The sequence below is a fragment of the Physeter macrocephalus genome, chromosome 2, assembly GCF_002837175.3.
Source record: "Physeter macrocephalus isolate SW-GA chromosome 2, ASM283717v5, whole genome shotgun sequence".
Classification (NCBI taxonomy): domain Eukaryota; kingdom Metazoa; phylum Chordata; class Mammalia; order Artiodactyla; family Physeteridae; genus Physeter; species Physeter macrocephalus.
In genome coordinates this window covers 25,329,688-25,347,549 of record NC_041215.1, presented here as the reverse complement: position 1 = coordinate 25,347,549, position 17,862 = coordinate 25,329,688, and the positions used below count along the sequence as shown (strand labels likewise).

At 34.5% G+C, this 17,862-nt stretch overlaps 1 protein-coding gene across 2 annotated transcripts in view; it reads right to left on the bottom strand.

The window, feature by feature from the left end:
- Window positions 1-241: 241 nt before the first annotated feature.
- LOC102984528 (actin related protein 3) overlaps window positions 242-17,862 on the bottom strand; it is a 42,326-nt gene continuing 24,705 nt past the window's right edge. Inside the window, exons 2-7 of one of the 2 annotated variants that reach the window (XM_024114990.3) lie at window positions 16,278-16,402; window positions 11,315-11,425; window positions 8,047-8,142; window positions 6,498-6,605; window positions 3,343-3,486; window positions 242-862 (exon numbers count right to left, since the gene is read on the bottom strand). In XM_024114990.3, the coding sequence (XP_023970758.1) occupies window positions 290-862; window positions 3,343-3,486; window positions 6,498-6,605; window positions 8,047-8,142; window positions 11,315-11,425; window positions 16,278-16,402 (1,157 nt within the window). In that variant the 3' untranslated portion in view covers window positions 242-289. The remainder of the gene's footprint in view (window positions 863-3,342; window positions 3,487-6,497; window positions 6,606-8,046; window positions 8,143-11,314; window positions 11,426-16,277; window positions 16,403-17,862) is intronic. The other variant, XM_028501033.2, reaches the window with a different exon arrangement.

Genomic DNA, 17,862 nt, shown 5'->3' with positions numbered 1-17,862 from the left:
CTGTATAATTATGTTTGGTCTTATTATTTCAAGTCAGGTTTACAACCTCAAAACCAGCCATCCTTGGGCTTCCCTGGTGGTGCAGTGGTTGAGAGTCCGCCTGCCGATGCAGGGGACAGGGGTTCATGCCCTGGTCCGGGAAGATCCCACATGCCGTGGAGCGGCTGGGCCCGTGAGCCATGGCAGCTGCGCCTGCGCGTCCGGAGCCTGTGCTCCTCCAGACAGAACAGGTAATCAGAAAGATTATTTCTTCCCCACCTCCCTAACCCCAATAACTGTGAAGCCAATTTTACGACATGACTCCAAACACTGGATTGTGACGACAAACGCTAGGTCCAATTTCTTCATAATCCTTTTTGGTGTGGCATACTTGGTAGAACTCAGGTGTGGAAGCCAGCACGGATCCTCCAAACCAAACTGCATATCGCTGCCTGTGGTGTGTAATGACTTGTACGTCAATAGGTTTTGGCGTCAATCTACCACCACTCAATTCCTCACTTAATTTCAGCCTGGCATCTACAGTTCTTTTCAAATCGCTTTGCAAGCGACGTCCAAAGTCCCTGAACATGGTTGAACCTCCAGAGAGGACAATATTCTTGTAGAGAAGACGTCTGACATCAATAGGACAATTCTGAATTACTTCATCTACAACTTCTGAGATAGGCTGAGTAAAGTCTGGATTAGCAAACTCTGGATGAAAAAATATTTCAGGTCCCAAGAATCTCTCATATCCAACATCAATGGAAAATTCTTTCTTTGAGATAGCATTGATTCCAGTATACTGTTTAATCCACTTTGATCCATCTGTATCATACTTGTTAAATTCTTTTACTAAATCTGGGCAGACATAACTATAGCGCTCCTAGAAAAAGAAATGAGTAATTTTTTCCTCTTGCTTTAGGAAAAGCAAAACAGAATGGCATATTTTCAGTAAACTAAAATCAAATGAAAAAACATCTTCAGAAAATAAAATTAGCAAACTAAGCTGAAGAAAATTTTGTTAGGATGTTATCATATGTGTATTAAAAATGAACAGCTCATCTCCTATACATAACTGAGGTTTCACAAATGAAGAGAATAAGACTTAAACTAAAGAGCCAATTTCTAATATTTCAGTGCTATTTCATGAAAGCACTCATTAACGTCATCCAAAATTTTATGCTGTTTCAAGAATTAAAGGAGTTCATATTTTAGAAAAAAGAAAACATAAAATACACAAAGAACTGGAGAATAAATAGTTGACATAACCACACAAATTAATATAGTAAGAGGTACAAGTTATTAGCTATAAAATAAGCTTCAAGGATATATTGTACGACATGGGGAATATAGTCAATATTTTAAATGAAATACAACCTTTAAAAATTGTGAATCACTGTATTGTACACCTATAACTTATATAATATTATACAGCAACTAAACTTCAGTTAAAATTTTTTTTTTTTTACATCTATAGATCTTTAATACCTATCTGGAACAAAAGATTATGGGCTAAGTGAGCAAAAGAAAAAAAAACTGAAAATATAAACTATTCTTTTTTACTATATCACCTGCAAGGCTGAATCACTGCATATTTGGATATACATCCTCAGTAAAAGTTTTCATCAAAAATGCAGTTCAGGGCTTCCCTGGTGGCGCAGTGGCTGAGAATCCGCCTGCCGATGCGGGGGACACGGGATCGTGCCCCGGTCCGGGAAGATCCCACATGCCGCGGAGCGGCTAGGCCCGTGAGCCATGGCCGCTGAGCCTGCGCGTCCGGAGCCTGCGCCCCGCAACGGGAGAGGCCACAACAATGAGAGGCCCGCATACCGAAAAAAAAAAAAAAAAAATGCAGTTCAAACATGTTATAACTTTCTATCTGCAATTTGTGGACTCCTGATTGCCAGTCTATTTCTTTTTTTTTTTTTTTGAAGAAAAACACACATTTCACATATTTGTATACATCAAGGATTCTATCCAAGATAGGTACAAATATTATTACTGATAATCAACACACATAATGGGAAAGAATACTGGAAAACAGAAGATAATTTGAGTATGTCATATTAGGTCTTCTTTCTCCAAATCTTGGAAGCACGAATTACATGGAAATGATGATCCTTAAAAGACATTAAGGCTGAGCACTAGTATGCTCTAGAACAATTCCTTGGTGTTTTTGTTAATTTTTAAACTCCAGAGATTTCCCAAAGATGCTGAAACAGTAGTGTTCATATTAACTTTTTACATATTTAATTTTGATGCCACCTACCTGAGGTGACTTTTGGCAACCACTTACAAGTTCCTTTACTACCTAGGAAGTAGTAAATTCATCTTCATTCCTATCCTTTGATAAGCAAGGAAAACACTATAATCATGCAAAGACTGTCAAATATATGGAGTTATTTTTACCTGGGAAGTGCTGCTTTGACATATTCAAAACATATGTGAGACCCAATGAAATTTTTTAGTTATGTTGACAAATGATAAATTTAAAAAGCAATGTTAAATATTTTGGTATTTTGCATGAAACCCTGGTGTAGCATACAAATTATTAAAATACCTTACACAGCCTTCACATTTTTCTTCTATGGGCCATATCACTTGAGCCAACCATTGCCTCTATTCTACAGCCAAATGAATCAATGACATCAAAAATTTTGTTGTAACAGAAAACTGCTAGAATTAAAAATAAAGAAGTCAGCGAAAATAAGATGTGAGGACACTGAAGTGAACTAATTACAGGCATACCCTGTTTTACTGTGCTTCACCAATACTGTGTTTTTTACAAACTGAACTTTTCTGGCATCTCTGCATTATCAGATGTCGGTTAGCATCTTTTAGCAACAAGTATTTTTTAATTCAGGTATGTACATTTTTTAATAGACATAATGCTATTGCCACTTAATAGACTACAGTATAGTGTAAATATAACTTTTAAATACACTGGAAAACCAAAAACTTTGTGTGACTCGCTTTATTGCGATATTCGCTTTATTGCAGTGGTCTGGAACAGAACCCACAGTACCTCCGAGGGCACGCTACATTTATTTTTACTAAAGAGAATAATCATAAAAATGTATGTTGAAGTCAGCTGGTATAAATGTTCTTATATGTTAGTCCTCTCAAATGTGAAATGTGGTGAGAGCAAGCAAAGGGTTGATACTCTCCCAAAATTTCCTACAAGAAATACAGAGAAAAAATACATGTAATTAAGAGTAGTGGTTTGCAACTGATTTACAAAAGTTTTTTTTAAACTACTGTTCTTGACTTAAGAATTTTTCATGTTCATATTATAACGTGATTTTAATTTTTAACTAAATTATATTCTTAACTTTTTTTTTTTTTTTTTTTTTTTTTTTTTACCTTTACTGCCTTAGCAGTTTCCAAGGATTGCTCTGGAGGAATTCCTACTTCTCGGTCTCTCAGCAATTGCTGAATAAAATATGTTATATCTCGTCCTGCGATTGGAATGTGCTTAATACAGCTGCCAATCACATACCCTTCAGCCTAGATGAAAAAAAAAGTGTCAAATTTACTTTCAACGTTTTCAAAAACCAGTATCACCTAAAATCAATCATTAAAGACCAATTTCTCAGATTACTCTATTTGTATCCTTAAGTATTGCTTTATCCCAGGAGAATTCTTCTAGTCTTTATTCCTCAACTGTATTCCTCACAGTTAACTTAGCATAGAATTTATAATACTGTACAGATATTATGAACAAGAATGAACAAAACTTATGAACAAAGCTTAGATTTACTCTCCTACTGATAAGAGTTTACAACCAAGACTGAAATGACTCAACAACAAAGAAACAGTGAGTTTCAGAAGTATTAAAGGTTTTAGATAACAGACTTCAAACAGGATATTAGTTTTAAATCTTCTGTAATTTCAGTAAAAAATTTAGATTGCATTGTAAGAAATTTGATCATTAACCCACAAGGTGGCTATCATTTTCCTAATAAAGTAGGTACCAACTTCACAAGCCTGAGGCAGTCCATGTACCATCATAATTCCAAATAATTTTAATTCTGCAGAATGAATTCATAAACTTACTAATACAACTGAGAAGTACAAAAATAATGTAGCAAAATTAAATTTCATTAACAACATAACATTCTTGTTTATGAAATGGTAAAATATTATTTGTAGTTAGACTAATTAGAGATGTTTACTATGAGCCCTAGAGCAAATACCACCAAAAAATAAATGACAGTAACAAAGAAATACATAGCGTAGCTAATAAGTCAATAAAAAAAGATAAACTGAAATTATAAAAAACAGTCCATTAATTCAAAAGAAGGCAGGAAAATCACAGGAATACCCAATTCTTAATATTCTTACTAAAACTCTTTCTTTTCCAAGTTGGTAACTTCTTTTTGCAAATTACCTATTCTAATATTAATTATCAAGATAATAATATTACTCCTTAATTGTGTAGATGTTAAGACAAGACTGTGGTCAGGAAGAACAAGTCCAGATCCTAGCCCCACGACCTAGGATTTGGTGATCTTAAGCAACTCAGTTATTTGCATTTTATAAATGAGTAAACTGAAGTCCTCAAAGGATAATATAATCTACAGCATAGATCGTGAGGTTTAAATGAGAATTTTAAATGAACATTTTAAGAATCTTTATGTATCTCTAAGCAACATACATATATGCATTATTTAATCCTCAAAACAGTTTTATGACATAGGTCACTATTATTGTTCCCTTTTGGGAGAAGAATATGTAGCACTAAGAAAGAAAAATATGCCAACTAAATTATAAAAAGCCATCAAAATGTTGGACACATCCTAACTTCCAAGATATTAAAATATCCCCCAATGGCAATAAAATAAAATGTAGAATATCCATACAATGAAATATTATTTAGCAATAATAAGAAATGAAGTACTATACATGCTACAACATGGATAAATCTTGAAACACTGGGCTACGTGAAAGAGGGCAGTCACAAAAGAGTGACTCTAGGACGTCCCTGGTGGCACAGTGGTTAGGAATCCACCTGCCAATGCAGGGGACACGGGTTTGAGCTCTGGTCTGGGAAGATCCCACATGCTGCGGAGCAACTAAGCCAGGGTACCACGACTACTGAGCCTGCGCTCTAGAGCCCGTGAGTCACAACTACTGAAGCCCGCGTACCTAGAGCCCGTGCTGCAAGAGAAGCCACGTCAATGGGAAGCCCACGCACCACAACAAAGAGTAGCCCCCGCTTGCCGCAACTAGAGAAAGCCCGAGCACAGCAACGAGGACCCAACACAGACAAAAATAAAAACAAACAAACAAAAACAAAAACCTGGTGACAAATGTTTTAAAAAAAAGAAAAAAAGAGTGACTCCATTTAAATGAAGTATCCAGAACAGGCAAATATACAGAGACAGAAAGTAGACTAGTGGTTGCCAGGGGCTAAAGCTATGGGGGGACAGTGAATGCTAAAAGATACAGGGTTTCTTTTTAGAGTGATAAAAATGTTTTAAAATTGACTCTGGTAATGGATGCACTTTATGAATATACAATAAAACACTGAATGGTACACACTAAATGAGTGAATTGTATGGTGTGTGAATTATATCGCAAGGAAGTTCGCATTTTTTTAAAGGGCAATTATTACTATTATGACATCAGAAGAATAAATTATGACATCTAATCCAAAAGTAGTCACACTCGGAGGATGTAATCTTCAACAGAGGTTGCCTGATGCATTAAAAAGAGGAATAAGAATAATGAAAAAATAAAAGTTCTAAATAATTTCATTCCTTACACGTTATTCAATATAACATAAAAATTACTTTAAAACAAACCTTTCTACATATACGCACCCAATAATAATTAGTATGAATTCAAGTAGTCATTTTGAATCTATTAGACACAATAAAAAATCTAATTTGTCATTAAAAATTGGAAGCAGAAAGGCTTTGGCAGAAAAATGCTCTCTCTCACAAATAATCCAATCTGATGCATTTTTCTTAACATGCTTGATTAAATCCAAACCATGAAGCACAATCACAACTTGAGCTTTTTAATTCAAAAACGTAATTCCCCAAAAGTCATTAATGGTCATGTACTTCCGACTAACTGCTATTTAGTAGATAACCCATGACCAGTAAGAAATCTGTTAATTAAGGATAAGAAAAACTATTAACTGGCTAACACACAAACAGATGCATCCAAACTGGAAAACTGAGTTCCACGTTTAAGACAAGAAAGGCATATTTCCATTCCAGATACTCTAATTCATCATATCCTAATTAGGAATTAGAAACTATTTCTAATAATCTTCTAATTATTTTTAACTGTAGTACAAACCTATAGCAAAAAAAAAAATCTGGAATTTGTTTACAAAGTTCTAATAATAATTTGAGCAAAACACAGCTATAGCTAAACAATGGTCAAATTACATCAAATTTTTAAGTGTAATATTTAAAGTTTTTAAAAGGTGGCATTAATTCATATAATTTAACTTTTCCAGGTGTTATCTGATATCCTGTTCAGTAATTTTAAACTATCCTTACCACAGGGATGACATGAGTGACACCGTCTCCACTGTCTATTACCGTACCGGTCAACGTCCGTTCTCCTACTTGTCTGGAGGTCCACGATGCAGCTAAGGCAAGAACAGCCTTGAACAAAAAGAAATATGACAGGCAAAAAATAATAACAAAGAGTTATTAGAAAAAATTTTTTTACTGGAGTACTTTATGCAATTTTAAATGTAGTATCTTTGGAAAGAGAATACACAAAATTAATTTATATTATACAATAAAATTGTTCTCAACCTACATATTATTAAGACAACTTACAGGCTTACATTAGGGGCATGTTTACAAATTTTCGATATTTTAGTGAGGGCCGTTTTCCTCCTATACCCCCCCAAAATGTGGAAGACTAACATGAGATAGTACGGTACTAACATATGGAAGACTAACAAGAGATAATACAGTACAGGACTTAAAACGATGTATATATGGCCTAGCCTGTAACATACCACAAAGTAAGGTAGAGAAGCACACAACCACCAATCAGCAGAGTTATTCAGTACATAGATGGCTATACTAAGTATCACTCATAAGATTAGCTCCAAATTTTCTAAGTGCAACATGCATTTAGGAATATGTATCAAGCTATTTAACCAGAAAAGGCCATTGCACACTTCCAAATACTATGATTTAATGAGGAAAGCAAAGTTGATGAAATAATGTATTTCTGCAAAAAATCTTGGCATAGGCAATAAAGTATAATTTTTTCTATTAAAAGAGTTTGCAAATTAAGAAATTAATGAAGCTAGTTCATTTTTTAAAAAACTACCTAAATTTCATACAAATCCAAGCCTCGAACAAGATAAATAATTAATTAATTAAAAACAGAACTAAGCTGGCTTTATCTTACCTACTTGCAATATAATAGCTGAAAGGGACCTAAAAAGGTAACTAGGCCATCCTCCTATTTTAACACAGGATCACACCATAATAACTGTGGGCTAACAAAACTACACAGTAATTTATATACTTTTTAAGCATTTGTGATATGCCAGGTATCACAATTGCTACAGCGTTAAAAAACAAGTAAGAAGTAAGCTCTGATCCTGAGGGATGGGAGAGAAGCTGTTCCATACAGATATATACACAAATTAAATGCAATAAAATATTATGGGGATTTGTGATATACAGGATACAGAGGGGCACAAAGGAGGCAGTGGTCAAATATATGTAGTGGTAAGTCACTCAAAACAGACTACAAAAAAAGGACACAGTGAATGTTACAAGGGTAAATGAATGTGTACAGAAAATTCTTGACATAGAGTAAATTCTCAATAACTATCAGTTCCCTTATTTCTGTTCTAGAAAAGGTCTTGATTTATCCAAAAACCATTAACTTACTTCCTTTAACATTTCCCTTTTACTAACTAAATACATCCATTCTAATACAATTTCTAAATTATCAGTTCAGTAGAGAACTATGATACGCTTTGAGGTTAAGAAAAATATACATATATTTTAAGAGTGAATTAAACCAGATTAAAATTTAAGAGTCAAGGTTATTTTGACTTATAAACTTGCTTACCTGTACAGCAATGTACAAGCCTGGAACATTGAAGGACTCAAACATTATTTCAGCAGTATATTCCCTGTTTTCTGGAGTATTCAGTGGAGGTTCAGTCTATTAAATTGAGTAAGATTTTAAGTATGCAATATCAAATTATTTTGATAAATTTATAGATAATTTTTACATGAGAAATAATGTATTTCAAACACTGTATTTAAAAGTCATTAAACTCAGAGGTACAAAAATAAAGACACAGAGAACAAAAAAAAACAGTAGAGAACTCAAACAGATCTGTATGTTTATATAACTGCTAGAGTATAAAACGGAAATGTTTACACAGTTTAAGATGTTTCTTCAGTTTAAGTTATGTGATCGCATACATCAAGTGACTTAGAAACCTGCGGGTTAAGTCTGGGCCAGAACACATCCCAAAGAGGCAAGAAAGGACCTAAGGAATAGCCCTCAAAATCCTGGACTTCATGTTTCACTTATGCCTCAGGAATACCTAAATCATTTTATATTACCAAAGCTTGAAACTACATAAGACATCATTCTTATTAATCTGATTTGACTATCCAATCCTGTTTGTTATCTCAAACATTTAAACTTGAAGGGCAAAACTTTAAACTTAAGAAATACAGAAAAATTATCTTTTTGACCTTGAGGTAAGGAATGACTGCTTAAATTTAATGAACATAAATTGCAAAAGAAAGACAGATAAAACTTAAATTCATTACAAATAAAATCATTTTTTTAACTTTAAAAGACACTATAAAATTTTTTTTAGAAAATTAACGAGGATTAGACTTTTTCCATATGTAAAACCTTTAACTTCTAAACTACTTGATGTGTTTAAACTTACTTAGGAGGGTTTTGGACTATGTTCAAGAGTTTGAAAATAATTCAGTAAGAGTTACATATAAAATTAAGCAAACTAAAAAACGAAGGCAGTTAAATTATAAACTCCAAGAAAAGCAGAAATTCTATACAAAATAAAATATAATCAGAAGACCTCACAAGGAAAATATACAAATAGCTAATAATCACATGAAAAAGTACTCAATATCATCAGTCATCAGAAAAATGCAAATTAAAACCAAAATGAGAAGGTTTACCCACCCAACCAGAATGGCTAAAATTAAAAAGACTGACACATCAAATGCTGGATCTGGATACGTAACCAGATCACTAACACATTGTTGGTGGGTGTGCAAAAAGGTACAATCCCTGGAAAAAGTTCTGAAAGTTTCCTATAAAATCAATCATGCATCTTTCCTGTGACACAGCAATTCCATATCTAGGTATTTACACAAGAAAAATAAAAACATGTCCACAAAAAGACTTGTTTAAGAATGTTCACAGTACCCAAAAAATATTCATAGTCAAAAACTTGGAACAGCCCAGGTGATTATCAACAGGAAAATGGACAGGGAGGCATACAATGGAATACGACCCAGCAACAAAAAGCAACAAATTACTTGTATATGCAACAACATGGATGAATCTTAAGATTATGATGAGTGAAGTCTTACCAAAGAGCACATCTTGTACAATTCCGTTTACATGAAACTCAAATATAAGCAAAACATGTATGTATTGGAAAAAATCTGAACAAGGGTTGCCTCCAGGGCATGGGGGCAGGGATTAACTAGAAAAGGGCATGAGATAACTTTCCAGGTTAATAGTAATGCTCTGTTATCTTAATAAGGGTTTAGGTTACACAGATGTATGCATCTGTCAAACCCAGGGGATGGGCAAACTACATGATGCATCCTGCAGGCCAAATCTAGTCCACCACTTCTTTCTGTAAACAGAATTTTATTGGAACACAGCCATAGCCACTCATTTAAGTATTGCCTATGGCTGCTTCCTACTACAACAGCAGAGCTAATTAAGCAGCTGCAAAAGAGACCACATGGTCCACAAAGACAAAAATATTTACTAACTAGCTTTAGAGAAAGTCTGCCAATGCCCAGTCAAACCCATAAAATGGTAGGGTTAAGATGTGTGATTTTAAAGAATGTAAGTTTTATATAAAAGAAAAAATGTAAACAATAATAAACTCTAGTTGATGATAATGTAGTATTTAGGGATGAAATGACTCCATCTGCAACTCATTTTGAGGTGATTAAAAAAATAAGATGGGGCTTCCCTGGTGGCGCGGTGGTTGAGAGTCCGCCTGCCGATGCAGGGGACGCAGGTTCGTGCCCTGGTCCGGGAAGATCCCACATGCCCCGGAGCGGCTGGGCCACTGAGCCATGACCGCTGAGGCGTTCACTGCAAGGTTCTTTTCAACTTTATGTTTATGGTCCAACCATAAACAATATTCACAATCACAGTAAAATATTAAATATTAAAAATATTAAAATATTAATTTAACCCAAAATTAAACTATGTCACAGAAAGAGGGAGAAGGTAAGGATTTTGTGTTAAGGAGGGGATAAAAGGAAAAGAACTAACTACTCATCTTACCTAGCAGGAAGTTAATAGACTGTCTAATATTTAAAAAAAACAAAAATACGGGCTTCCCTGGTGGCACAGTGGTTAAGAATCCGCCTGCCAACGCAGGGGACATGGCTTCGAGCCCTGGTCCGGGATGATCCCCCATGCCGCGGAGCAACTAAGCCCGTGCGCCACAACTACTGAGCCTGAGCTCTAGAGACAGCGTGCCACAACTACTGAAGCCCACGCACCTAGAGCCCGTGCTCCGCAACAAGAGATGCCACGACAATGAGAAGCCTGCGCGCCGCAACGAAGACCCAATGCAGCAAAAAAATTAACATAAATAAACAAACAAAAATACAAGAAATACATGATATAACTATCAAGAAAAACTCCTTAAAAATTTAAAGTGTTTGCCTGGGGGGAATCAAGGGTTCAAGGGTAGGGAGAGGTGAGGAAGGAAAATTTTAATTTAAATCTGGTATCATAGCACTTGATTTTTTAACATTATGAACATGCATTGCTTTGGTTAAAAAAAAAAAAAAAAAAAAAAAAGAAAGAGAAAAGTTTAAAAATTAAATTATATTGTACTTTGTTACCAAGAATTACAAATGAAATAATAATCAGACCAGTTATTTTTTTAAAAAAGAAACTGCCATGTCTCCAACTTTTTCCCCTGAAACTTACTGAAGATACTAAAGATGATACAGCTTTATAACAAAGTCTTTAGATACATGACAATTCAGTAAACAAGAACATATGTCCTATGAGTACAGATGCGATGAAAACATTCTCATTAAATTTCTTCAAAAATTTCCTCACAGAAATTAAAATTTGTACTTACCAAAAGAAAATAATGGTCTTCAGGTTCCGCCCTTAAATATTTAAAGATCACTTGCTCCATAAACCTTTCCATCAAGTCCCAATCTTCAACTATACCATGGCGGATTGGCCACTATTAAAACAAAAAATAAAATAGGAATTAAATCTTTACTAATATCAGAAAAAATCAAAAATAAAACAGATCATTAGTGAGTATTAGATGAGGATAGCATTTCTTAGGTGTGCTAATGACACGCAGATCATTAGAAGATGCATACTTAACTATTTAGAGATAAAAGAAATTATTTCTACAACATATTTTCAGATATTTCAATTAAAAAACACAATGCAAATAAGTCAAAATGTTAAAAACTGTTCAGTCTAGATGGAAGGTCATTGTACTGGTCTTTCGAGATTGCTAAAAATTTTGTAATAATGGAAACGTAACCTATTAAAATTTAGCCTGTGAAAATTACAGGTTATGACAATTTGCTTAATCTTTATTAGCTCTCTCACAAGTACTTGTTGTGTGCCTAACATATAAAACACAGTTGGTAAGTATAGAGCAAAAATAACCATAAATCAAGCAAGCAAAATTTTATAAGACAAGTCATATGTATTTGTTATAGAACCATGGTTCCAAAACAGAGCCCCAGGGTACTACAGCAAATTCTCAAAGACGCCGCAAATATTTTACATTTTCCAGGGAAATTTGGTGATACTCAGAATCAGTTTGGCACCGCATACCTACTATTTTAAAGTAGTTCAGTTTCAACATCAGATCATACTAGATTCCCTTCAAGTAATATCACTTCTTTGAAAAGCTGGGTTGCCAGCAGTTGCTATGATGAAAACGAAAAACCTCCTCCAAAAATCCCATGTACAATAAGAAATGAGGATGGTGATGTGCAATCTGATTCCAGGTGTAAGAAACTGTGAAGTGCCCGACAGGCACATGCATCCTGCTAGTAATTGTGATTATTCAACAATTAAAAATACGTCTTATTTTTTTCAAGTGGCTACTAAGTTGCTACTTAACAAACAGAACTGTTAGTAATTCCTTTCTAAGTGACACTGTAAAAAATTTTACTGAGACACTAAGGGCACTGAGAAAGTCTGTGAATCTCTGCAATAAAATAGTTTCACAACACATGTAACTAAAGATTAGTATTCTGAATACATGAAGACTTCCTTAAGCAAAGTAAAAATGTAGGCATAAAACTTCAAAAAATATACAAAAAAAAAATAAACAAAAAAATATAGTTCCATGCACATAGTACAAATACACACCCAGTACTTAAGGCTGAATGCATTAGTGAAATAAATAGCCTACAGTCATCTACTCAATCATTAAATTAAACCTTTTATCTATTAATTCCTAATATCCACATTTCACCATAGCCTTCTAGATACTTTCTAAGTCATTATACTTAAAAAATAACTTTTACTCCCCACTTTGCTTTAGGAAAGGAAAAAATGTACTACATCATTCATTTTATAATATTACTGGAATTGATATATTTTAATGTTCTGTTATTTATTCATTTATTCCTCATTTATTATTGTGCACCTACTATAACCATTGGCACAAATGCTAAGGACATGAACATCCTGCCATAAGAAGTTGTCCAGTGAAAGAAATAGATACAAACATAACATTGTAAGTTTTTAAGGAAATAAAGTACCTAGGACAAGATGATCAACTTGGCTTCAGAGGGAAAATGGGAAGGCTCCTATTCCTCTATGACTGAGGAGGTCGTATCTAAGCTGGGTCTTAAAGGAGCAACCTTGTTAATTTTGTTTTCAGGGGGTGAGGTAAATAGAGAATAGAAAAAAATACACACAAACACTGCAATAATATACAAACACAACAGTTATCAATGAAAAACACGTGTGCCTTTAGGGAAAGGGGTGTAGACAGATAGATCAGTTCTACATGAAGGGGACCAGCTTCTCAAAAACTATTACTTGCCTTGTATTGGGGTTTTATTCTATAAGAAACAGAACATCAGTAGAAATTTTCAAGCAGGGTATAAACAAGAATAGCTTCAATTTTTAATAAGATTATTATAGCAGCATTGGGAAAGCTGAAATGAATCTTAAAAGAACCAAGGAAGAAAGACTAAGAGCCCCAGTTGTGCTGTAAATAACGCTAGGCCAGATTCAAGATTTCTGTCACTACGAGGAAAAAACTCAAAGATATCATCACTAGGTTTCTAGCTCTAGAGTCAGGATGGAAAGGATCTATTAATCAAGGCACAAAAGTTGTGTTTTGTCTTATCTTGGAATAAGCAAGGGTAGAGTATATGTAATAAATTTTGTTTTGAGTATATTAAACTCAAGAGCCAGGTAGTAGGTAGGTGACAGTAGGTACTTGGAAATGGGGTCAGGGAATTGGAAGTAGAGATGTAGGCTGTGGTTGTTGACAAAGGTGTGGATGAGACCACCTAGAGAAAGTCTCTAATAAAGAAATAAAAGAGAATCAAAGACAGTACCTGGGAAATACTGACATTTGAGTAGTAGGCAAAGGATAAAGAACCAGTGACAGTAGGGGAAAAAAATAAACAAGTAACAAATAAAAAGAATAGTCCACGTTAGGAAGAGAACCAGCAGAGTAATCTTGTGAAAGAAAGACAAATCAAGAAGGATGAAAATTGTTACATATAATTGGATTTAACAAAGAACTTATCAAATAATGAGACTAAATAAGAAGTTCGGTTTTAAAAGAGGAAAATAAAACAATAGCTAAAATGCTGAGGAAAGAAGGTAGGACTGAAAGAATTTTTGTCGTTTTGGTGTGTTCGTTGCATTTGGAAGACATGAAAATGTGTTCAGCTCACCGACTTCGTCACATTCAAAGGTGTCTTTTCCATTTTGGTCACAGTTTAGATCATCACTATCATCTCTAAATCCCTGAAATGCAAGTACACCCCTCTCTGATCACAACTTCTTATCCTTCTAGCATACGCCAGCACCTCACTATATCTCTCTCGATCACAATTAGACTTGCAGTCCACTGGCTGTTGTAATTCTTCCCTCGCCAAAAACCATCCCCCTCACAACACACACAAACACATACACAGTTTAGATTTTAGGCCCCATCACTTTGACTATTCATACTTCCTTTTGTCATTCCATCTACCAAAACCCAACTCAGCACAGTCCTACCCTAAACTTGCCTATACCCAGAATGCTGATCACACAAATCACACAGAACTGGTTGATAAAACTAAGAATTCATAATTGCTATTCCCAAATGTACCTAAATTTACCTGGCAAGCCTTTGTTTCCCTACTCTGTTATCCACAGTGATGATTTTAAATATTCTCCCTATCACTCAGATTTCACTTTCTCCCCCCTTATTTACTGGGCAGCAGAGATAACATCACCATGTATTTCACAAGGAAAGCAAAAGCCAACAGTCAGGAATCCAACTTTTCTTCACCAAATCTATAAAACTGATTCCATACTTACCTCTTTTTTCTTTTTCACTTTTTATAATGTAAGAGATCCTCCATATATCAATTAGATCATCTGGATTCCATCCCTTTAACTTTGTCAAGAGCCCTGTATTATACTCCATCTTTCCTGTTACTTTAATCTCTTTTTCTTTCTTTCTTTTTTTTTTTGTGTGTTGGAGATTTCCCTTTTCTATAAAATTTAAATAAATGGAAAGAAAGGCCATGTTCATGGATTGGAAGATGTAACATAATTAAGATGTTAATTATTCTAAAACTGACTTATAGACATCTCTCCTTCCCAATCAAAGCTAAACCTCACTGAATATTACTGTCATTTTTTCCTTGTCATTCATAATCCAATCTACTTTAATCCAGCCTCATTGCTCTTCTAAAACTATTCTTATTAAGGTTATAAATGACATCCTTGTAGCTAAAGACAGCAAATAATCTATGGGCTCTAGCTTACTTGATCGCAGCATTCCACACTCTTTATCTCTCCTTCCTGTTTACCCAGTCTCTCTAACTATGCCTTCTCAGTCTCCTTTGTAGGCTTTCCTCCTCCATCCAAATCTAAATGATGCATTGATCAGGCTCTGTCCTAGGCCTACCCCTAGGGAATCTTACCCCTTCCAAAGGTAACTAATACCTTCTAAATATTTTTCTCCAGTTCTGTCTTGTTTCTAAGCTCCAAGAGCCAATTATGTGTATAACTACAAGACACTTATAATTATTTCTTCAATGGCTTCCTTTCCACCAATTATAATAGACTTGAAGGCAGGAAAGCCATTTTTCTTATTTAATCTCAGCATTTAGTAAAGTTGTTTATACATGGTAGTTGTTTGTTAATGAATAAATTACTAAAATGGAAGAAAAGAGGGACCAAGGAAGAAATGTGCAAATTAGGTAAAGTCAATTTGAATAGTGTTTCCCTTCTGGTGCAGGTGGGGTAGTGACTGTGGGAGCAGACACAAGGAAAGCATCTGGGTTACTAGACTTGTTCTATGTCCTGAACTTTTATGATTACAGTCACAAAAATTTTTAAACTGTGTAACTAAGCCTTACCTATTTTACTGTATATAAATTATACCTCAATAATAAGGGAGAAAGAGGAAGAATGGTAGAGAACAAACAAGAAAGGGAAAAAGATAAAAAGGAGAAAAGTAAGTGGCACTTCCAGATGACATAGGCTTCAAAAGGGCAGAAAGTGTGGGTCTGAATAAAGACAGGAGGGAAATATCTCTAGGTGTGGCGATGTGGAGGCAAGAGAAAGCCAATCACATTGCTGATTCTGAGATGGAAAAAGTAAATACTGCTCACCTGAAGCGGCTAAAATCTTCCTCTTGGGGAAAAAACCAGTACAGTCAAAGCGAGGCTGGGAGGAGCCACAGAGAAGAAGAAATTTCTATTGTGAAGAGGTTGAGGGTATTAGGCTTGTAACTGACTGAAATTCCAAGTGGCACAATTATAGAACTAATTTTTTGAAAGAAAATGTTATTTATATTTACACAAATCATAAAAATATACCTTTGTTGCATATGTAGGCTTTTCTATTGCTTCATCACCAATGAAGAAGTCTAGGTCATCAACACCTTTCATCACTCTCCTTTGAGCTTGATCACCCACTTTTGCTGACTCCTTAATAGCAATACCTTTAAAACAGAAGTTATTTATACATGTCAAAAATTGTATTTTTTTCAAATGAGACAAATTTTTCACTTGTATTTCTTCCATAATAAAGTGTTACTAAATAGAACATGATCTAGTATATTTAAAGTGTCAAATTAAAGCAAAAAGGTCATTAAAAAAAAAAAAAAGACAAAATTGATCTAGTATATTTAAAGTGTCAAATTAAAGCAAAAAGGTCATTAAAAAAAAAAAAAGACAAAATTCATTTAACACAATGAAAACGCAACTTCTACCCAGAGACAAGACCTCAAGTGTAAAAAGCCCCAAAGGAAAAAAAAAAAAAAAAAAAAAAAAGTACTGCTGTGGGAATGTTTCAGTTATGTTTTTAAAAACTATGTGAGATCTATTTTGATCTGAGTAAAATTATAATTTCACCAAGTCAACCTATGCTTGATGGACAATCAGAAAGAAAAAACTGAAAAACAGTTTTAAAAGTAGGAAAATTGCATGGGGAAGTTTTTTTTAAAGCTTTCTTCATATTTCTATCCTATTTGCATTATTATGAACTAGTAGTTTAGGTAAACACTGGCATAAAGACCTATTAAACTTGAATCACATATACAAAAGGAAATTTCAAATCATTTCAGCAAAACCCACAACAATCTCCTTATATAATTTCAGAAATCCAGCATACAGTTCTAGACCTAAAACTTATATATTTCTTAATGAAGTTATAAATTTCTGAATCCTTCAAGTTAAACAGTTCTTCATTCAAAATATCTGCCTGGGGACTTCACTGGCAGTCCAGTGGTTAAGAGTCTGAGCTTCCACTGAAGGGGGTCTGGGTTCCATCCCTGATCAAGGAACTAAGATCCTGCATGATGCACGGCACAGCCAAAAATTAAAAAAAAAAAAAAAAAAATGCATGCACATAAGCTGATGTGGCATCCAACTGTTACACTTTCATTTAATAACAATTTATATCCTTAATAAGGTGGGTAGAAAATACTGAAGGAAACTCTAAATCCAATCTACTTCTAAATGTTAGAAAGCTTCTCTAGCAATTTATTTACAATGTACACAGACATCAGATGGCTCACTATAAACTTCCTAAAAAACAAAGATTATGAAAATAACTTTGAACCATATCCACAGGTTTTCCAGATCAAATATCTGTGCTCATCAGTGGCAGTGATTATATTGGCTCATTATAAAACTACATCTGCAGCATTAAAACTGGCTGGGTGAAAAAAAAAACCCACAATCAAAAACCTTCTTTCACACACAAATGGATTTTTAACATGCCACAGCTTCTCATAAGACAATGAAAACTAAAACTGCAAATTCTGGCAGAAAGGTGAAATAGAGAAAGGATACAATGGTGATGAGAACCCAAGGTTCAAAAGTTTAAAATCAGGGATTCCCTGGTGGCGCAGTGGTTGAGAGTCCGCCTGCCAATGCAGGGGACACGGGTTCGCGCCCC